Source organism: Sphaerodactylus townsendi, linkage group LG10, assembly GCF_021028975.2.
Source record: "Sphaerodactylus townsendi isolate TG3544 linkage group LG10, MPM_Stown_v2.3, whole genome shotgun sequence".
Classification (NCBI taxonomy): Eukaryota; Metazoa; Chordata; class Lepidosauria; order Squamata; family Sphaerodactylidae; genus Sphaerodactylus; species Sphaerodactylus townsendi.
The window spans coordinates 8,451,659-8,475,106 of record NC_059434.1 but is presented as its reverse complement, the minus strand read 5'-3'; the positions used below and the strand labels follow the sequence as shown (position 1 = coordinate 8,475,106).

The 23,448-nt window shown below is 47.0% G+C and overlaps 1 protein-coding gene across 1 annotated transcript in view; it reads left to right on the top strand.

Moving 5' to 3' along the window:
- Positions 1–861: 861 nt before the first annotated feature.
- The window catches only part of KCNIP4 (potassium voltage-gated channel interacting protein 4), a 33,526-nt gene continuing 10,939 nt past the window's right edge, over positions 862–23,448 (top strand). Inside the window, exons 1-3 of the mRNA XM_048509461.1 lie at positions 862–969; positions 10,282–10,352; positions 23,300–23,407. Coding sequence (XP_048365418.1) covers positions 23,309–23,407 — 99 coding nt within the window. The 5' untranslated portion in view covers positions 862–969; positions 10,282–10,352; positions 23,300–23,308. The remainder of the gene's footprint in view (positions 970–10,281; positions 10,353–23,299; positions 23,408–23,448) is intronic.

The following is a 23,448-nucleotide window of genomic DNA, read 5'->3' as shown; positions in this document are numbered from 1 at the left end:
TGTTTGTACAGGGGTGCCTTTTTACTGTGGAACGTATGGGTTTTCAATTTCTGTATTTTTTTATTTTAAAAACATTTCTAGGAGAGGATCCATTTTCAAGCATCAAAACCAGAGGTGGGATCCAGCAGGTTCTCACCAGTTCCCGAGAGTGGGTTACTAATTATTTGTGTGTGCCAAGAGGAGGTTACTAATTGGCTCTGCTTTTCTGTTAGAAATTCCATTAGGTCCAAAAATCATAAAGTCCTGTTGTTCCTATGTGGCTGGTTTGCGAAGGTAGAAAACGGGATAACTCTCCCTGTTGGGCTGTTTTAAAAATATGTTTTAGTAATATGGTAAAGTTCCTTGTTTAAGGAAAGTATCCTTCTTTTGATTTCTGGAAACAAAATTAAATATTTGAAAGTATTAAGTGTTTGACAGGCAGTCAATTAGAGGAGAAGTAGTTGTTTCTGTTGGCAATAGACAATAGGACTTGCTAGAATGAGTTTAAATTATGGACAGAAAGATACCAGCTGGAAATTAGGAACTTTTTTTTACAGTAAGAGTTTTTACAGTAACGGAGAAATTATTAATGCCCCGCCCCTGGAATGCCCGGCCACACCCCCGTCGTGCCCCGGCCAGCCCCATTGGCGCTACGCCACTGTTTGAATCCCACCACCATGGGAACCTGTTACTAACGTTTTTGGATCCCACCACTGATCAAAACCAATACATCTTCATCACTGGTGTTTGAGTCTTTTGAAATTACTGTATGGGTGTGTGATCTGCCTTGAGTTCAAGTGAGAAAGGGGGACCATAAATATATAGATGAATAAAACATCGGGTCAGCCATTTTGTAGCTTCATGAATGGCGCTTGTAGGTGGCCACGTGACTCAGCCATCTCCTCTGCAACTTTCTTTAGGAATGTCCCAGTGGGATTGTTGATGAAGAGACCTTCAAAGGGATTTACTCGCAGTTCTTCCCACAGGGAGGTGAGTACCAAGCAGATAATGAGTCTCGTTTGCCTATGCAAACAATTGCTATTGTAATTGCTTGAAAATCTGGTCTAAATACGCTGTCAGCATCTTTTTTTTATATCTCTTTAATGGTGCGGGAGGCTGGGGGATGGACAGATGGACGCTAGCGCTTTGGCCTAATTAAGGGATGGGAATATTACAAGGAACAGCTATTTAAGGAAGCACAGTACACAACTGTTTAGTCCCACTCTAACTAGTTCAGTTAAACGTTAGCCTTTTCCACACGTCAATTAAAACCTTTCCAGAACATTTTCGATGACCTCCTTTACCACAATGTTTGCCTGCACGCACCTCCTCCAACCATTTCATGGCCGCTGTCAGGGTTTGTGTTTGTGTTCGTTAAAATGATGCGTCATTGATTCATTGCTTCGATGCTCTGTAGATTTGTTTAATCAATGCTTCATTGATTCAACCAAAACAGCAAAAACAACCACCACCATGAACTGTCAAAAATAAAGGGATATGGAAAAATACAGGGATATGAAAAAAATGGCGGATGGGGCACCAAGGGGGAAGTTTGGCAACAGCACAGCGGTGTGGAAAACAGCCAGGCTTTTTGGTGCAAAAAAAATACAACATTTCAAAAATGATCACATTGTAAGGAAAGGCGGCTCAGATTCATTTCAGCAAACAGAAACGCTTGAAACGTGTTTTCAGAAACAACAAAGAAGATAGTGCTTGGAAAAATTTCCAAAACCAAAGGGGATAAAAACAATGCTGAACTCCACGGAGGAAACATTTTCTTTCCGGCCTCAAAATGTAGTAAATGGCATACCCTGTTTCCCCGAATTTTTTGCCTTAACAGTCCAGGTGCTCGGGAGCAACAGCCGCAGAAGGGCATTGCTTTCACATCCTGCATGTGAGCTCCCAAAGGCACCTGGTGGGCCACTGCAAGAAGCAGAGAGCTGGACTAGATGGACTCTGGTCTGATCCAGCTGGCTTGTTCTTATGTTCTTAAGGCCATTGCTTTCACATCCTGCATGTGAGCTCCCAAAGGCACCTGGTGGGCCACTGCGAGTAGCAGAGAGCTGGACTAGATGGACTCTGGTCTGATCCAGCTGGCTTGTTCTTATGTTCTTATGTTCTTATGAATATAAGACATCCCCTGAAAATAAGACGTAGTAGAGATTTTGCTGAAGTGCGAAATATAAGCCATCCCTAGAAAGTAAGACGTAGTAGAGATTTTGCTGAAGTGCGAAATATAAGCCATCCCCAGAAAGTAAGACGTAGCAAAGTTTTGGTTTGGAAGCATGCCCGACGAACAGAACACAGAAAAATAAGACATCCCCTGAAAATAAGACATAGCGCATCTTTGGGAGCAAAAATTAATATAAGACACTGTCTTATTTTCGGGGAAACACGGTATGTGGAAAAGTCCATTCTCACTTTTCCTGAGTTCCAAAGGCTGAAATCTTCAGGGAAGGTTTTACATTTTTTGAAAGATGCTCAGTCTTGGGCTTTGGGAGACTCGATGGCAGGAGCTTGGACTGCCTGATGCTGACATCGTTTTAAATCCAAATACTTGCTTAGCTTTTCACACAGGTGTCTGCCGAGCGAGGTTCTCTATTTTCTTCTCCCTCCTCTTTCTTGTTTTTTAGCCAACCTGATGAGTGTTTTGGAGAACTCAAAGACTTGCCAGCAGTTTTGTGTTGCTGTGTTTAGTCCTAATAAAAGACAGTGCGTGGCTTTTATTTTTGAAGTTCACTTAAATCAAGTTCCCTCAGGAGGGCAATTTAAGACAGTAAGTGGGAGACGTGTTACAGACCACATATGATGCCTCAGCAAGACATATCCTTCTGAGCAGCTCACTGATTCTGCACAATTAATGCCAATGGTTAGCCCCAAATTAAATTTTCTTGTGTACTGAGTCAGGTGGTTGGAAGTGAAGTGTACTCTTTGCGCTAAGTACAGTATTACTGGAGAGGGGGCAATAGAGCTATACTCTGATATCAGAAGATTTAAGTAGAATTGTAAATTCATCCGCCACTTCTTCCCAGACCTTATTAGTGCCTGCCCTGTCTTGTTTTCCCCTCCCACTCCATTTGAACAAAAAAATAAAAACCCCTCATCCTTAGATGACTGAGGGCCTTTCCCCACTTCTCCTGCCGCCGCCGTCGCTGCGCGCTGCTCTGAGCGTGCGGCATCCCTTGTGCAAATCCGGGTGTCCCCACGACCCCGCGCAGAGGCGGGGTCATCCAAAGGCGCTGTTTTCGCCAGCGCCAGGGATGCCGCGCGCTGAGAGGTGCAAGAGCAGCAGCGTCGGGGCGGCTGCGCTGTTGCCGCCCCTGACGTGGGGAATGCAGTGGGACCCCGCGCTACTTGCGGAGAGTAGCGCGGGGCTTAAGATAAGTGGGGAAAGGGCCTGAGAACTAGCCCAGGGAGAGACATACAAAGTTACACTTCATTTTTCTTGTTTCTTGAGGCACTTCCTTGGTTTTCAGAAAAATCTTAAATTCTTTTTTAAAAAAACATTTATTTATCTATTTATCTATTTATCCACCCACCCACCCACCCACCCATCCATCCATCTATTAGATTTCTATACCGCCCTGTCCCTGAGCGGCTCTGGGTGGTGTACGACATAAAATTCATACAATGCTGAATAAAGGAGCAAATCATACAAAAACACAATATCGAATTACATAAGCTCTATTCAGTTAATAATCAGTAAAACGTACTAAAACTCTATGTAAAACAGCGGTTACTACAATAAAATAAAAGGCGTCTGGAAAACCCATATTTAAAACCTTCCCCACAGCATTAGCTTGGCTGAAATTAGATTTGAAAGTTGATTTCATTGTTATTTCCAATTTTGTTTGTTTTCAATAAGGTGTCTCACAAGACTTGATAGGAGAATCACAGCCAATTCTCATGTCGTGTCTTCATAGTTTTGAAGATATCTCATTGAAAACAAAAACAACAACAACAGAAAATGACACATTTGCGGAATTGCCGGGCAAAACTAAGTTTATTCATGTACTTTAAACGCTGAAATGGTGTGAGGCTTCAATGAAAGCAGAAGAAATGTCTTGGAACCCTTCAGCAAACGGCAGGTGGTCCAGAGAATCTCTGAAGTGGCAAAAAAAATGGCAGGAAAAAGAACCCTTTTTACTGGCAAGACTTTATTTTTTCATGCTATGCGGACAAAAAATGCAAAAACATTTCTTTTTATAATGTCTACAAGATGTTTTATTTGTGCTGTCCAGAAAATATCAGTGTGTGTTCTTCCTGCTGCCATCTGTCAGAATGTTAATGCATTGTAAAAGTTTACGACCCCTGAGTGTTGAAGACTAGCCATATTTCATTAAATTGAACTCTCTCTGTACAGATTTATATTCCAGACTTAGGCCGTTTCCGCACGGCGTCGATGGGGGTTGGGTCAGCGCATTCCACGCCGACCCAACCCCCCTGGGACCGTTCGCGCGAACGGTCCCAGAAACAGCCGGGAAGACGGCGCCGCGGAGCGCCATCGCCCGGCCAACCCGGCGTGTCTCTGGCCGTCCGGCACGTCGCTGAGGCCTGGAGACACGCTGCGCCCCCTGTGCGAATGGCTCCCTGGTGACGGCGTTTTTGCATCCCCAGGGCGCCATATACCGCCCGTGCAGAAAGGGCCTAAGTGATAGAGATAGCACATTAAGTGGCTCTAATTAAAAGCTTAAGGGTGTCATCCTTCCCTTTACATTTGATTGCAATCGTCTTCACTGGTTGGATATATTACTGTGCAATGACAACACAAACCACAAGAATAATCTGAAATGTATGTAAGATTGCTTTAAAATGTCTCCTTCTGTATTGATTAGTACACAGTACACTTGAAAACATTGATCCTAGATCCAAATGGGGTGTTGAGAACAAGAACAAATAACCGGTGCACAGTCTATATTTTCCGCCCCCCATCCACGGCATCCCCCCACGGCACCCCGTCTTCTCCCCCTTACCTTAGTTCCTTTCCTTTTCCTAGAACTTTTTCAGGCTGAAAAAAGGCCTATTCACAGTTCAGGCTTAAAAACGTCCTGATGGGAACTATACTTCCCAGGAGACCTTGTGAGCCCCTGTAGTTCCTCAGGCCGTTTTTAAGCCCCGGGGGTCGAAGGGCAGCATGGGTGTGTCTTTCCAGCCATCCAGAGCTGCACAGGAAGGAAAGGTAAGTGCCTTGCAAACACCATAGGACTCAAAAGAGGGCCCTCACACTGGTGTGGTTTGCACTGCACCAGCGGGAAGACGCCTCTTTTGGAAAAAAACTCACTCCCTGAGAGAGTTTTGAAAATACCATCTTCCCGCTGTTTCGGGGGCTTGCACACGGCGCTGCTGCAATGCAGCAGTGCCAGCTGTGTGACAGCACCCGAGGGATGGTGTTTTTTCCTTCCCTAGGGTGCTGTTTTTGGGCTGTGTGGAAACGGCCTCAGGCAGCAATAGTTTTGTAGTTTTGCCTGGCTCCTAGTGCCTACCTAGTCCTGCTGCCCCACTGATCTGTTTGAAAGTAAAAATACAATGAACTATATGCTTTCATCCTCCCCCTGCTGTATAGGGTCCCTAACATCATCGGGACCCATCACTCTTCTTGGGAGGGTTGCATATGGGTTCGTGGGATACTGTTTTAGAATGAAAATTTTAAACTTTTATATATTTATGTTTATATATGCTTTTATATTGTTCACCGCCCTGAGCCCTTTGGGGATAGGGCGGTATACGAAATCAAATAATAAATAAAAATAAAAATAAATAAAATGGTGATAAGCTCAAAATCCTTCATTGGAGATACCATATAGAGAGAACATAATCCCGCTTGTTATCTCTAAATCACATGTAATTACCTCAGATGGAGGACAAGTATCTCAGTTCTTTTCATGGACGGTGGTTGCAAAAAACAAAATGGCCCTACGTGGCTGGTATGTCTGCCAAAGAAGCATATCTCTTTGTTCACATCTGGGTGCTCACAGTAGTAGTTTATCATCTTTTGCCTTTGTGTCTAAACTGGAATGTCTGCACAAATGAACCTTTGGACTTTTTTTGGGTACTCTGCAAGTATATAGAATTCCTAAAAAGGAGGATTTGAGCAGTCTATTAAAAAAAATTAAGGACCTCACAGTGTCTTTGATTTCACTGGCACAATGACCCTTTCTACCTGAATTGATAACAGACAGACTGGTTATCTACCTTTATCGCAGCTGTGTCTGATGCTGTATTTGCAATACAGTTTCCCAAGGCCTCAAAGCCTACATTTACCATGTTTACGTCGGATGGACTGACAGGAGTTAAACAGTTCTTCATCTTCATCACAGACGAATCCCTTAGTGGGGGAAACTGCCAAAATGGTGCTCTCCATGAACATACACAGTTCCAGATACATAGCAAGCAAAGTCCACAGCGGTGGATGTACCTCAATCTAGAGATCCAGATGTGCCTAGCCAGATCTCTTGAATGTACAGGGAACATTCCATTTATTCCAATCACAGCCTTTGAGTTGTATGAGATGTGCGTCCACTTGCAAATATGGAAAGGGAACCTTCCATGGAAACAAAGGAAACACTTTTATGAGGGAAGGGAGCAATATACATACATGAGTATCTATATATATAAAAAGCTAACAGTGACTTTGTTAGTCACTCCCTAATGCCGAAACGGCTGGATGGATCGCCCCCAAATTTTCACATGACGTTCCTCCCTGTTGCGGGCAGGTAATTGGACCTTCAAATTGCCGAAAGTCCATACCTGTGCCAGGTAAAACATCTTTTTCCTGGCGCACCAGGCCATGAAGCTGGCTGTGTTTAACTGTCACCCTTAGAATGTTCGTGCAGCCTGTCTGTCTGTGGCCTGAGGGCTTAGAATGTTCGCTCAGATGGGCAGAGATGAGCAGTGGAAACAGTAAATAGGTAATACTGTTAGGTAATACGACTGGAAGTGAAACACATACACACTTTGCTGTGTCAGACGTCAGGTGGGATCCCCCCCCCCTCACACGCAGGTAACTTTCACTCTCTGTGCCTCACCCACTGCTACCACACAACACACATACTCTCATACACATCCTGCTCATCCTCACACACCTCACTCTGCCCTCCCTCACATCCAACCACCACTTACCCACTTCCTCACCCATATTTGCCACAGCTCTCTTTTACTAAAAGCGAGCTGGAGTTTGCCTTTTTCTTCTAAGACAATCCGCGGGGTGGGGGCAAACCAACACTACTGGCTGTGCTTCTTTTGCACGTGGCCCTTTAAGAACCCAGAGAGCTGGCCTCGATCTGAGCGCCTCACCACCCTGCCTCCGCTGCCTGACTGGGATAGCCTGCTTGCCCCAGTTCTGCCTTACCCAAGCCAGGACTGTGCGTGTCAACCAGCCTCATGGGCAGCGGGATTCGCGCTCTGGACAGTTCCGTTGTGGAATGGAAAGGGTTACCTTATGCTAAAAAAACAAGACACCACCATATAACAATGTGCATTGAAAAGGGAAAGAGGGATTCCATTTGACCACCCCAAAAGGCTATGATGCAGATCATTGGACCTGCATGGACATCTGTGTGGGTTGCAGACTGTGATGAGAAGGCAATTGCCACAGCAACGCATGGCCGGGCCCCGCTAGTATTCTATAAAAACTGTGAGGTAATATTTTTACCAATCACTGTATAATGTAAGTGTATGAATCCTTTCTTGGGACTAATAGCCCCCAAGGAAGGGGCTGAAAGGGCTCCTGGAAGTGATGCGACCTCATGCTGGTGCATTTGCCCTCCCTGGGGCATTTACCCAGGTGGGGGGAACAGATGCACCAACGGCTCCACATACCACAGCCCCACTGTTGGAAAACCTAATAGTTTGGGGCACAGTGAGGCTGTGCTGGCACCCTGCTTGGATGCTAACCTGTGGGTGGGGGTGGACCAGGGTGTTCCCAGGGCAGGACCAACATTAGTTGGCTTCCTCCTGGGGTTTAGGGTTGATTGTGCAGCACACTGGCCCTTGAATGGATGGTATCCTTTTGATGTGCAATCTGTTTACTACGTTTTCCATGCCTCTATGCTAGGCTGACCAGCCGTCCCACTTTTGGTGGGACAGTCCCGCCTTCACACAATTTGTCCCGCGTCCCGCAGGTTATTTCCATTGTCCCGATTTTTGGAAGGCTGCTGCACTGCCTTCTGGGGTGCAAGGCAGTGTGGCAGCCTCCCGCGCGCGGCCGCAGGAGCGCACTGCCTTCTGGGGCACTGCCGTTTCCCGCCCTGTGACAGGGCAGGAAATGGCAGCGCCCCAGAAGGCTGTGCGCGCGTGCGCACGCACAGCCGCCTACCCTCGTCTTGGGGTCACAAGGTGACCATCTGGTCACCTTACTCTATGCTATCTGCAAACTTTGTCCTTGGCACCATTTTGCTAAACTCACTCCATTGCCTCTCACATGTTTATTTTCATTCTTTCTGTGTGGGTTTTTTTCATTGGGGGTGGGCTATAGAAAATTGCAGCACGAAGCATTGAAACATCAGTTCAAATAATTCAAAAGGGGGAGGGAGCCATCTAAGTGTGGCCATGAAGCATTGGGGGGGGTGAGTGTGGACGAACATCATGGTAAAGGGGGGGATTGAAAATGTTTTCCAAACATTGTAGGTGATTTGTGTGGAAAGGACCTATATTATATTCAGTAACAAAAGGAAATAGTTGCTGAAGTGATTCAGCTGATTCACTGAATGCTTATAGCTACCTTTTCTGCAAACCAAGAAGAGGGACAAAAATAATAAAAGTAGCTTAATATTTAATGCTTATTTGCTGTATAAATTGATTATGTCGGTTGGTTATCTATGTACGTATAAAGAAAAATATGTATATAATATATGGGGGGCATCATTCTGTACTTTTGTTCCCCTTGAAGAAAAAAAAGTAGATCCATAATTGTCAGCAGGGTATAACACCATAAAGTCTGCCCTCCTAATCAATCAAAGGGGCGGGAGCAGCAGTGGCGTAGGAGGTTAAGAGCTCGTGTATCTAATCTGGAGGAACCGAGTTTGATTCCCAGCTCTGCCGCCTGAGCTGTGGAGGCTTATCTGGGGAATTCAGATTAGCCTGTGCACTCCCACACACGCCAGCTGGGTGACCTTGGGCTAGTCACAGATTGGGCATTTCCCCACTTAAGATTTCCTGCGCGCCACTCCCAGAGCGAGCGATTTCTGGCGCGGGGCAGTCAGAAGGTGCCGTTTCTTCCAGCGTCAGAAATGACGCACGCTGAAGGGATGTTGGAGCGCAGAGTCGGGGCGGCTGCATTGTCGCCGCCCGGACTCGCGGGGAGCACCGCTGGACCACGTGCTATTTGGGGGCAGTAGCGCGCAGCAAACGGTAAGTGGGGAAAGGGCCCTTCTCAGAGTTCTCTCAGCCCCACCTACCTCACAGGGTGCTTGTTGTGAGGGGGGAAGGGCAAGGAGATTGTCAGCCCCTTTGAGTCTCCTGCAGGAGAGAAAGGGGGCATATAAATCCAAACTCTTCTTCTTCTTCTTTTTATTTTTCATGGGAAGTGATCTAGGTTGTCTGGAGGTCAGTTGTAATTGTGGGAGATCTTCAGGTACCACCTGGAGGCTGGCAGCCCTGTTATTAGGGGTGTACACCAAGAAAAATATACTATAATTCTGGATTTGGGCTGGCCAAAGAGCGGGGGGGGGGGGGTTACCCTAGTTTTTTTTTCTCGGGTAGGACAATGCTGGTTCCTGATTCAAATCCATGTGGGGCTGCCCCCACTAAGGAGTGAATCAGGAAGAACAGCAGCTCTCTGCATCTTGTCTCCAAATATGATTGGCTTGGATATACTCTGTGCTCCTCCTTTGCACAGACCTGATTGGACGGGAAGCATGCCATTGCCCAGGAAATCAGTGGAATCAAAGAAAAAGACCAGCAAGTGTTGCTCTGCTGATAGGCACCCAAGTTTTTTTTTAAGATTGTTTTGGGGTGCGGGGTTTCATTATATCAACAACCCTGGATTTTTATTACCTTTCCAGGAAATCATTTTACCAGCCATGTTCAAAACATCCATTTTCGTGCATATCATGGGCTCGACAATTTCATTATGCACTCCCCTATTGATTAATCCATGCTGCTACTGATACCATGGTATGACTAGCAGTTACCAAGTGATGGAAGCAGCAGGTGGACAAAAGACTTCAGGGATGTGTACATTTGGGGAAGCAGAGTTGCAAAGCAAAGATTTTATACAGAAGGAGCAAGTACGGAAGAGTCCCTATTTTTTTCTGTGGAATGTAAAGCCATAGCTAATAATTCACATTCTTCTTTACATTGCAGATTCCACAACATATGCACATTTTCTGTTCAACGCATTTGACACAGATCACAATGGATGTGTGAGTTTCGAGGTAAGGGCAGTCCAAAGTTATGTTTTTGATAGTCAGTCAGTGCCTAATGCTGGCCTATATGGGAATAATAATCGTGGTTGTGTTTCTTATGGTCCAGTTCAGCCTGAGGCTAAAAATCCTTTTCATTATACACCTGGTTGTCATACTCCCATTTAAAGCAACAGGACTTGGAAGTGCTCAACTTTGGCTGTATTAGACTATAAGATATTTTTTTCAAATATCAACTGATGGGCCATTCAATCTATTTGTCAGATTTGTACCCTTCCTGACAAGGGAATTCAGTGACATATATCAATATTATTTCTTCCTTGATGCAAAAGGACTAATTACATGGCACCTATTTGAACCTTTAACAAACCTGTTGGTGATTGGATTGAGTGGGTGATTGGGTTGAGGGGTGATTGGATTGAGCGTGTTTTGAACTTCATCCCATAGGGGCAGGATTAATTAGGGTTGCTGGATTCTTGTTGGGACCTGGAGATTTTTCAGAATTACAACTGGTCTCAGGATTGGAAAGATCAGTTCCCCTTGAAGATAAATAGATGCTTTGTTTGGACTATGGACTTCATGGTATTATAACATGCTGAGGTTCTTCCTTTTCCCAGACACTTCCTTCTTCAGGTTCTAACCCCATATTTCCCAACCTGGAGTTGGGAGCCCTAAATTTAGTGGAAGTGCAACTCTGCTTTCAGCATAACAGTCAGCCCATAGATCCAAAGACGCTTGAACTGGAAAGCAATGTAATTGTTTTCAAGTTGGTAGTACTTGTGGAAACAGGATCAATATGTTGTTTTATTTTAATATTACTGTTCCATAGCAAAATTGTTTTGGCTTGTCTCCAAAGTACAGTTTCTTTTTAATTTGATGGGTTTTTTAAAAAAAGAACAACACTATTTTAAAATTATGTGCACTGTTAAATCTCTGTCTATTTTTTTTTTAACGAAATCTTGTTACTTGTGCTGTGTCAGGAGGAAGAGAAAGAAATAGAGGTGGGGATTATTTTTCAGGCAGCTTTGGTGTCTCGTTTTCATTGTCCTCCATCTTCCCATTAATGCCTGCACCCCATAATATAGTCCCAAGGCTGAAGCAATGTCAAGCGTTCGACACCCTCTTAATGGCTGATGGTGTGATCGAGCCATTGAATGCAATTTTCTTTTTTTTAGCACCCGTATTCAACCCCCCTCAAAAAACCCAGAACAATTCCTTCCACAAATAATCATCTTTGGCCCCTTCCGCACACGCAAAATAATGCGTTTTCAAACCACTTTCACAACTGTTTGCAAGTGGATTTTGCCATTCCGCACAACTTCAAAGAGCACTGAAAGCAGTTTGAAAGTGCATTATTCTGCATGTGCGGAATGAGCTTTTGAGTTAAAACCTTTGGAACATGTTCTGTCAACAGACCCTTTAAGGCTGAGCTCAAAAGCCAACAAGCCCTCTGGGATTGTGTGATAGCCTTTTGCTACGCGCAGAATGTATATCTGAGTAAATCTTCCAAGGTGTGTGTTGTAACTCTGCTGTGGGGAAATAAATAACCTCTATTTAGTTACCTCAGAAGACACAACTGCATCATACTAACTGGATAGTCAGAGGGGTGTGAAAGTGCTGAGCTGTTGTATACCAGTTGGTGTCAATTTCTAAGGAACTTATCACTAAATGTAAATGGGAAATGTCCCACATTTTTCTGGTTGTTTGTGAGGAGACACGCTTCCAAACAGCTCTGAGGGGGCTTGAGATTTGAGAGACTCAACTGAAGAACGTAAGTCCTCATTTGTAACTTTGGTGCACCACTGGTTTTGCCTCTAATCTCAGAACGACAGAAGCAGGCAAGGAAGCAGGTGGCAGTACCATAAACTCTGAAATATGTAGCCTTTCAATCTTCTCCATGGCATTTTGGGGATTTGCTTTCCCCCCCCCCTTTTTTTATGCCCAGAACGATCTACGGAGTAAGCAGGGTGCTATCTATTTCTCAGAGCTCAAAGGGTATTTCACTGCTTGTAAATGATGCTGTGTGGAGAGCAGAGGATTTCCAAAAGGAGTGAGAATCTGCTCTTGGGAAAGGCATGGAGGAGAACAAGCATATTTATCGCAAACAGGGCTATTTTCAGATCTGGCCTTATTAGGGGGACATTGCGCACACACAAACATACACACACAAGGGACATATTCTCCAGCAAATTTCTTTAAGATTGCTTTGTATGGCAGTTACAAAGTTAACAAAATAAATGCATGTGCATTCTAACCCGTTTGCAATCTCAACTTTAATTGTGAGCAACTTGAACACTCATTGTATTTCATCGTTGTAGGGGGAAGTGGTAGCTACAGATCAGCCTGCTACAAAGGGTGTGCAAATTGTATACAGTGTATTAAGATTTCAATTTCGCCCAGTCTGGGAGCTGGTGTAGCGGAGTAGTTAAGCCAGTGATGGCAAACCTTTTCGAGACCGAGTGCCCAAATTGCAACCCAAAACCCACATATTTATCGCCAAGTGCCAACACGGCAATTTAACCTGAATATCGAGGTTTTGGTTTAGAAAAAAACAGTTGGCTCCAAGGTGTGCGTTACTCAGGAGTAAGCTTCGTGGTAGTCAGTGGCTCTGCTTTGAAGCAACTGTGCAACTCTTCCAATGGGTGAATCACGACCCTAGGAGGGTTTACTCAGAAACAAGTGCCATTGCCAGCAACCGAGCTTACTCGCAGGTAAAGGATCGCGCTTTAGTTCTTCCCATGAAAATCAGTGGGGTTTAACAGCACTTATCAGGGTTATCTACACTGCTTCCACAAAACTAGGTCTTAGGTTTAATGCTAATAATCGAGCCCAGCGGCCCAGGCCAGCCTAGATATGGGGTGGGGGGACTCTGTTTGTGCGTGTCCACAGAAAGGGCTCTGAGCGACACCTCTGGCACCCGTGCCATAGGTTCACCACCACTGCCCTATGGGGAAGGCATCAGAGCATAGTTCTCTTGTATTCAGTTTCCTCCACTGGTGTCATGTCAATCTTCCATGAGGGGGGGGGATGCATCTCTAATGGCCAGGCTCCAGGTCTCATTCCGCACATGCAGAATAATGCACTGTCAAACTGCTTTCAGTGCTCTTTGAAGCTGTGCGGAATAGCAACATCCACTTGCAAACATTTGTGAAAGTGGTTTGAAAATGCATTATTTTGCATGTGCGGAAGGGGCCTAGGTCTCAGTGGGGGTTTAACCTTGGTAGCCTCTCTTGTTCCCCTTGAAGAACCTTATATTACCACTGAGGCTAACTTAATATCATTTCATACCTGTGCCTCCTCCTAGAACAGGGGTCTGCAACCTGCGGCTCTCCAGATGCTCATGGACTACATATCCCATCAGCCCCTGCCAGCATGGCAATTGGCCGTGCTGGCAGGGACTGATGGGATTTGTAGTCCATGAGCATCTGGAGAGCCGCAGATTGTAGACCCCTGTCCTAGAATCAAGAAGACTCGGGATGGACAGGAAATCACGGATGCTCCCCAAGGACGTGTTTAATTTGTGCAAAAAAAGCTGTTGAGATATTTTAATTGGGCTCTGTAATTAACTGCTGTTTGCTGTAATATATGTGACAAAATGCTGTACATTCCCAGTGACTTTTTGATCATTTTCCTCACTTCGGAGAAAATTATTTTTCCATCCTACTCAATTAAGTTTATTGCTCACAGGTAAACACAAAAGCGCAGACGAAAGCTAACTTACCATCTCACCCAAGATCAGATAGATTAGTAATGTATAAATTAGGACTTGATTTATTCATAACTGCCAGCGTGGCGTGGTGATTAAGAGTGGAGGACTTTCATCTGAAGCACTGGGTTTGATTCCCCATTCCCTCACATGAGCAGCGAACTCTAACCTGGAGAACAACTCTGGCTGTTTCCGCACACGCACAGAAACGCAGCTCCACTGGCATGTATCGTGCCGGTGGAGGCTCGGAGGCCGTTTGCACGCTGTCGTGCGAGTGGCTCCGACTTGCTTCCCTGCTGGAGAGGCTGCTCCACATGGGCCCCCTCCACTCACCTTCCTGTCCATCTCCATGGGTCAGAAGGCAGCGTGTGTGGGTCTCTGCAGCCCTCCAGAGCTGGACAGGAAGGTGAGTGGAGGCGACGGGAAAAGAGGTGATGTCCCGCTGGTGTGGTTCACACCGCGCCAGCGGGAAGCCGCTGCTTTGCAAAAACCTTGCTCGTTAAGCAAGGTTTAAAGCGGCGCCTTTGCGCTGCTCCCAGGTGGCCAGGATGCATTGCAGCAGCACCTCCTGTGCAAACAGCACCCTAGGGATGGCGTTTCTTTGGTCCCTAGGGTGCTGTTATTTGGCCGTACGGAAATGGCCTTTGATTCTTCACTCTTCCACATAAGTGGTGGACTCTAGTCTAGTAAATTGGGTTTGATTCCACACTTCTCCACATGACCAGCAGACTCTAATCTGGTGAACCAGGTTTGATTTCCCCCACGGGAGCAGCAGTCACTAATCTGGTGAACCAGATTTCATTCACCTCTCCCTCACACGAGTGATGGAATCTAATCTACAGAACCAAGTTTGATTTCCCTACTCCTCCACATAAAGTGGTGGACTCTAATCTGGACAACCAGATTTGAGTCTCTGCCCCTCCACAAGAAGTCTACTTGGGTCAATCACAGTTCTCTCAGGAAAGAAAAGCAAGATATAAAAGCCAACTCTTCTTCTTCTGTAATCAAAGCCCTCCCCCCTTACACACACTCACCACACTCACCACACTCTCACACACACACACACACACACACACACACACACACACACACACACACACACACACACACATTCCAACCAGGAAAAAACAGCCAGTGGAATGTCAGCTATGAACAGAGAGCTGGGTTTGTAACAAGTTTGACAATTTTTATTTTATGCTCGTAGAGGCCGTAGGAGATCTGGAATGGTGTCATCAGATCTCAGGTTCTAAGTAGGGCCAGGCCTCGAATGAGAGACCACCAAGTAAGATTGTGTAGCAGAAAGCAATAGCAAACCACCTCTGCTTCTCATTTGCTTGTGTGTCTAACAGTTGTAATTTAATGACACAGACATGCATACATAAATGCATGCATACATAGTAACATAGGGTGCCTACATACACACTTGAGTAGTTCCATTGGTTTCAGTGGTTAATCAACATCAATGATTTGTACAAAAAGAATGTGAAATAAGTTATATTGTCTCTTGATCTGGATGGGCATGATCCAAAGTTTCTTGCCACTGATTTCTGCCTTTCAAATCAATGGCCATTTCCGCACGGCCAAAAAACAGCGCCCTAAGAAGAAGAAGAAGAAGAAGAAGAAGAAGAAGAAGAGTTTGGATTTATATCCCCCCTTTCTCTCCTGCAGGAGACTCAAAGGGGCTTACAATCTCCTTGCCCTTCCCCCCTCACAACAAACACCCTGTGAGGTAGGTGGGGCTGAGAGAGCTCCGAGGAGCTGTGACTAGCCCAAGGTCACCCAGCTGGCGTGTGTGGGAGTGTACAGGCTAATCTGAATTCCCCAGATAAGCCTCCACAGCTCAGGTGGCAGAGCTGGGAATCAAACCCGGTTCCTCCAGATTAGATACACGAGCTCTTAACCTCCTACGCCACTGCTGCTCTGTAAATACACTGTCCCTGGGACGCTGTTCGCACAGCTGGCGCTGCTGGATCGCAGCAGTGCTGTGCTCGTGCCACTTAAGTGGTGCAAAGAAGCCGTTTTTGAACCTCGCTTAGGGAACAAGGTTTTTCAAAAGCAGCGTCTTACGCCAGCACAGGGCGAACAGCACCAGTATGAGGGCGCCTGTAAGGAATTCCAAAGAGCAGAAATAAAAGGCTTTTGAATATAAGTCCGTTTATTCAGACATCTTAGAAAGCACACACACACGATATGACAGGAATGAGACCTCCCGCCCAAACTACAGGTTATAACGTACCCGAATCCTCCCCCCTCATGAGAACGGAATGCTCATCCTGGACAGCAAGATAAGCCGTCCCACCAAGGTTGTTAAGCCGCCGATTCTTAGGCTCCGTCACCGGCTGGAGGCATTCCGTCAAGGCCAGCTGGCTGGGAGAGAACCAGGCAGGATCGCCATCCTTACACTCTGCCTCCCCTAAGAAAAGCCTCCCCTGGTTTATTAGGAAAGCGCTTTGTGGGAAAGTGGCAGAAATGAGGGAGGCATCAATGGCTTTTCTGTATACACCCATTGATTATGCGCCAGAGGGCAATAGCCAAACCCATGAAACTAGATATTGTAGACGACATTGCGGGAGAAACGGGATCCAGAATAGCATCTATTTCATAGGGCGTGTGGCCATCAATTATAACTGGTTCGGGGTGGCTCTGGAGGGTCACAGGCATCTGAAACGGAGCCTCCTTTGGAGTAAGCTTGAATGAAAGACAGGTGAATGTTACTTAACGAAGTTAGGCAGTTCCAAACGAAAGCAGTAACATCATTGATCACCTTTGTAATCCCAAAAGGGCCCACAAATTTCTTGCCAAGTTTTTGAATATTTGTGCATGTCTCTAAGGTTTTTAGTGGATTAAGTAGACCCATGCCCCAACCCGCAAAGGGAAGTCTGAGCGACGATTGTCTCCCTGAACCTTTTGTGATTCTTGGGCCTGCTGTAAGGTAGACTGCACCGCTTTTCCAAACCCTCGGCTAGCGAAGAAATCCATTGTTCGAATTCCGGAGGCTGCAGTACCTCTGCAGGCAGCTGGGGCAACGGTGGGAAGGACCGACCAGAAACAATCTCGAACAGGGTCTTTTGCGTGCTGCTATGAATGGCATTGTTATACGCATACTCTGCAAAAGGGAGTAAATCGCACCAATTGTCCTGATGATAGTTAGTATAACAACGTAAATACTGTTCTAACGTTCTGTTCGTCCGTTCTGATTGGCCATCACTTTGAACGTGGTAGGGGGCGGCGACCGCCGGGGTGGTTCCCAACAGCTCCAGGAACGCCTTCCAAAACTTAGACACGAATTGGGGACCGCGGTCGGATACCACCTTGTCGGGGGAGGAGTGTAGGCGATAGACATGTTGAATAAACAACCGGGCCAATTTAGGTGCCGACGGGATGGTGGTGCAAGGAATAAAATGCGCTTGTTTAGAAAAAAGATCCACTACCACCCATAAAACAGTGTTCCCGTGGCTTTCCGGCAAATCAGTTATAAAATCCATGGAAATGACCTGCCAGGGTCGAGATGCAACGGGGAGGGGTTTTAATAACCCATGTGGCTTTCCCAGTATCGACTTGGCTTCCGCACAGACGGGACACCCTTTGATATACGTTTCAATGTCTTTGCGCATGGAGCGCCACCAGAACTGTCGGCGGGCCAGATGCAACGTTTTCAAAAATCCGAAATGCCCAGCCTGACGGGCATCATGACATATTTCAAGAACCTGCCTCCGGAGAGGAGGCAGGCTTTGTACCAACACCCTCCCCGTTTCCAAACACCACCCTCCAAACGTAGTTGTGAATCTCCATCCTCCGCCGAGAGCTCGCGGAGCCCCGCCTCCTTGAATCCCTGGAGGAAGGGGGAGACGATGTTAGGGATGGCCGGAGGGCGAGGAGCCGCTGTTGTTTGTGATCGGGTGACAGCTAATCCCACTTGTGGTCTCATGGGAGGGAGTAAGAACGGTGCGTGGGATGTCTCGTAGCGATGTGTTCCCCCCCTCCCCGGGGAGGCGAGACAGCGCGTCAGCCAGTTTGTTGCTCTTACCAGGAAAGAAATGGACTGTGAAAGAGAACCTGGAGAAGAAATCGGCCCAACGTAATTGTTTGGCAGACATTTTGAGCGGTGTAGACAGGGCAGCCAGATTCTTGTGATCCGACCAAACTTGGAAAGGGTGCTTGGCTCCTTCTAGCCAATGGCGCCAAACACTCAAAGCAGCTTTGATAGCCGCGGTCTCCTTATCCCCCACAGTCCAGTTCAGTTCAGCCCCAGAAAACTTTTTGGACAAGTAAGCACACGGCACCAATTTGTTATCTTTAATTTTCTGCAAGAGGGCAGTGCCTAGCGCTTTATCCGAAGCATCCACATGCACGATGAAGGGAAGATCTGGGTTTGGGTGACTTAAAATTGGCTCTGTGGTAAAAGCTGTTTTTAGCTGCTGGAATGCTGACTGGCATTCCTGAGACCAGAGGAGGGGAGCTCCGGGTTTAGAAGCCCGCACGAGTCTTTGCCTTTGGTACGAGGGAGATCTGTGAGCGGTAAGGTGATCTCAGCAAATCGGGGAATAAAGTCACGATAGAAATTGGCAAAGCCTAGGAAGGATTGCAGTTCCTTCCTGTTGGTGGGGCAGGCCATTCAATTACGGGCGGCTATTTTCGCTGGGTCCATTTCCAAACCCTCATGAGAGATCCGATACCCCAGATAATCTATGGAGGAGCGATGGAAACAACATTTTGTCAACTTAACAAAGAGGGAATTGTCTAGTAGGCGTTGTAAGACTTCTCGTACTAGTTTCTCATGCTCCTCAATGTTTTGTGAATAAATTAAAACATCATCTAAATATACGACCACCCCTTTGTATAACAGATCCTGTAAAACTTCGTTGATAAGGGCCATGAAAGCTCCTGGGGCTCCAGCTAATCCGAATGGCATTATTAAATATTCGTATTGTCCAAACTTTGTATTAAAAGCTGTCAAGTGTTCATAGCCTTCCGCAATACGGACTCTGTAATAAGCCTCTCTTAAGTCCAATTTAGTAAAGATCCGCCCTTTGCCCAATGCATCCAAGAGGTCTTTAATTAAGGGCAAAGGATATTTGTTGGATACAGACACAGCATTCAATCCGCGATAATCAGTACAAAGTCTTAACGAACCGCCCTTCTTTTTAACAAATCGACCAGGGGCCGCACGGGTCTGTTTTGTCGCTCTCCGTCTGATTCCACAAGCCAGGTTTTATCTAAGAAAGCTGAGCTCCTTCTCTTCGGTGGGAGTTATGCGGTAGATTCTACCTTTGGGTAACTGAGCTCCGGGTTGCAGTAAAATTTTACAGTCAGTGGGGGGGCAATTGGTCGCACTCCTGTTCTTGAAACACTCTGGACAAGCCTCGATACGCCTGTGGGATTTACGCAGGACCAGAGGCAGACAAGACATTTTAAGCTTTGGGACTCATGAGCTCATTCTCAGTGAGAGTTGGGTTTTCCGCTCATGTGATCTCCACAGGAGGATCCGTGAATTGGAGGATCCGTTCTTTCCATATGATGGTTGGTTCGTGTAGGAGCAACCAAGGCATGCGTAACACAATAGAGTGTTTAGCAACAGGAGCAAGGATGAAACTTATTTTTTCCCAATGGTCGGCACAACGAAGAAATACTGGCTGGGTTTTAAAACGTGCCGGACCTTCACCACCTAGAGGGCTACCATCCATTTGGGTGAAGGGAATGGGCTACACGGAGGGGACTAGGTATTAACCGAGTTAGTCAGCCACTTGTCGTCTCATGTGACAGTGGGAGCAGCCCGAGTCCACAAGCGCGGAGGCCAGAATGCGCCAGATGTTTACTTGGGTTGGCTAGCGCGGTCAAAATGGTAATGGGAGCACTGCCTTCACTCACCGCATCCGGAGTAGGGTTAATGTCTTCAGGTGCTGCTGACAGGCAGAGCGCTACTTCTCCGTCCTCAAATCTTCCTCGATAGTAGCTTTAGGATCTACCCCTGAGGCGGCGGATCTGGTTTCCGTGGAGGCTTGGCCGCCACGGCAGCGTGTAGTCGGAGGTTGAGGTTTTTGCTTCTTTGGGCAGTTGGCAGCCAGGTGGCCAGGGCCCCCGCAGTAAAGGCACAATCCCAAGCGGCTTAATGACGTTCCCGGACGGGTTTCAGTTGTGACGGCAGCAGTTGACTTGCGAGTACTTCTGGTGCTGGTGTTGCGGCTGGTTTTGGGCGCGGATCGCCATCTGCACGGGCGCGCGCGAAGACGCAGTAGCCACTTGTGATCCCAGTTCGATCCATTCAGCTACTGTCCGCTGAATCCGGATGAGGATAACCGCTTCTCGCAGTTTGATGTCCATGCCTTCGAAAAAGTACTCACATTTCATGCGTTCCGCCAGTCTGGAGGAAGTTTACTGGCCGCTGCAACGAAATTCCCGGCATATTCAGCGAAAGAACGGTTACCTTGCTGGATGGTTTTACTGCACGTGATGGCAATGTTTTCTGCATCAGGATCCTGGAAACGAAGACGTAACGCCTGGAGGAACCCCCCCCCCCACTGTGCGAGTGTCGTCAGCCTGCAATTAGTAGAGAGTAACGAACCATTCAGCCCGCTTATGCCACCATCCAGCACTGATCCAATGTCTCTCGGACTTTTTCACGCTCAGAACGATACCAGGTCATCATACTCTTGCATATGGGCATCGAAAGTTTGTAGGATGAAGTAGGGAAGTTTTCGATGCAGTCCCGTCAAAAGCTGCAGCCGGGATGGGCTGGCCTGTAAAATCCTTCTTTCAACCCAGCTCGAGGCGCTGTAAGGTTGAGGTTGTTGCTGCAAGGGTAAGGTGGCGGGACTGGCGGAACCGGGAGTGGCTGAGGCGCTTCTCTGGAGTTGGGGGGCCGCTGGAATCGGACTCCTCATCAATTACCGTTGCCTCCGGAGAGGAGAGGAGCTGTAGGTGCCCAGGAGACTCTATCTGGAGCCCTCGCCAGGTGTAGCCCGCTGTCTTCGCAAATCCCTGTCTCTAGGTCGGCCAATTCTCTTTCTTTCGCGCAGTTAGGGCCGGCCCTGGTGCGCATGCAAGCTGCCCTTTCACGCATCCAATTTGGCCTCGTTCATCTCGTTGTAATATTGCTGTAGTCCAGTTCATGCCGTGGTTTGGATAGCCCCTGATGCCTTCACGCTGGCGGTTGCTAAATCCATTTTCGATTGATCCAGTACTTTCGTCATATGTGATGGTCAGATTCTGCTGGAACTGCTCGACGCAACAGCTTCTCTTCAGCTGATCCAACTCCATTTGGATTTCTCGCACGTTGCTTCTCACGGTTCAGTTGCAGAGTTTCGCTCCTCTTCCCATAGAGTGCTCGCGTTTCGCTGGCCTTTCCCCAGGTATGAAAGTTTGGCTTCTCACGCAGCAGGCCACTTCATCGCCGTCCCAACTTTCCTTCTTCTCGAGGGGCATTTGAGGAACGGGTCAGGGTCCGGGATTAAGTTCCCACCTCAGACAGGACTTCTTTTTTTTCGGGATTCCCTCCGACCGGCTTCCACGGAGCTCTTTCCATCCGTTTCATTTGCCCCCGGCTCTGGAGCCGGGGTTTGCGAAGGTGTGGAACCCTCTACCGATCATCATCGATCCGGACAAAGGTGGTCATTGTTCTCAGCCTTCAGCTTCAGTAGTTTTGGGATGCGCGGTGCTGTGCCACTGCTGCTCCTTGGGGAATATCATCAAAGTGCTACTTTGTCCTAGGGAATCTTTCCATGGATTCCTGGGTGTCAGCATGGATGGTTTGTCAGTCCCAGTTCCTCAGGGACTGGTTGCATTTGGGGTTTCCAGTAATCCACTCGTTGTCGGAGGGGAAATGAAACCCGATCTGTACAGGAGCCGGATCCATGGATAATGCACCAAACGCTGCGTGCATCTCCACGTAATCGGACCCACCTTGTTCATCCCAATGAAACAAGGGCAGAAGCTTGTACTTGTCGTTCTAGGGTCTGGAGAGAGTCACCAGATGAAAATCGCCCATCTCCCATCTCCTAGATCCTCCGAGATCTGGAAGGGAAGGCTTCGAGGAAAACCCTCTATGGGGGCTATCGTGCCTTCCACATGGTCAAGAGTACTCAATCTCTGCATGTCGGAACACCAGAGATCCACTTCGATGTAACAGTAAAGGTTAAAATGGGATTCCTGTCATAATGTAAGGAATTCCAAAGAGCAGAAAATAAAAGAGCTTTTTGAATATAAGTCCGTTTATTCAGACTATCTTAGAAAGCACACACACACGATATGACAGGAATGAGACCTCCCGCCCAAACTACAGGTTATAACATACCCGAATCCTCCCCCCTCATGAGAACGGAATGCTCATCCTGGACAGCAAGATAAGCCGTCCACCAAGGTTGTTGCTGCCGATTCTGGCCCGCCGCCCGGCTGGAGGCATTCCGTCAAGGCCAGCTGGCTGGGAGAGAACCAGGCAGGATCGCCATCCTTACAGCGCCGCTTTTGGCCCCTCCGGTGTTCCAAAGGCACTTACCTTTCCTTCCTGTGCAGCTCTGGATGGCTGGAAAGACACGCACGCTGCCCTCCAACCCCCCTGGGGGTCAGAGGGCAGCATGGGTGTGTCTTTCTAGCCATCCAGAGCTGCACAGGAAGGAAAGGTAAGTACCTCGCAAACACCCTGGGCGGCTCCGTGCAGAGGCGCCCCTGTGGGCAGCGGTGGCGTTGGGACTGCCCGCACGGGTCCGTGCAAGGGGTCCCGGCGCTTCACCGGCTTTATTTAAGCTGGTAGGAAGTTGCTGCTCTGGCCGTGCAGAAACAGCCAAAGAGTCTTAGAATTGGCTGAGTTGATTGGACTGTCACCTTTAACATTTTGTTCCTTCCAGTTCCAAAGGGAGAAGGTGAAATAACCCTTCAGTTAACAATGGAAGGATGTTTTGCTCACAACTGGCTGTTCTTTGCTTTCTGTTCTCTCCCTTTCTGAAGTCACTCCAGATCCTCCCCCCCAAAACGCTCCCTAAATTCTTTGTTGACTTTACAGCTTTGTCATCTGCTGACTGAATATCGGCCAGTCCCCTCCCGGGGGGTTAATGCCGGACATCATCTACTTATTTTAATTGTGGAAGATCACTGCTGCTAGTGTTTTAATGTTTAATTTATTTATTGTTTTAATTGAAACTATTTGATGTATTTAAATGTTGATTGTTTTGTGAGCTGCCCTGAGCCCTTCGGAGGTAGGGTGGTCTATTAAATTGAACAAATAATAATAATAATAAATCCTCTTTTGTCTTTCTTTCAGGATTTTGTTATGGGACTTTCAATTTTGCTCCGGGGGACAGTGCAAGAAAAACTTAACTGGGCTTTTAATTTATATGACATAAATAAGGACGGCTATATAACAAAAGAGGTAAGGAGTCCCTTTGAAAAAACAGAGCTAAAATACACTCA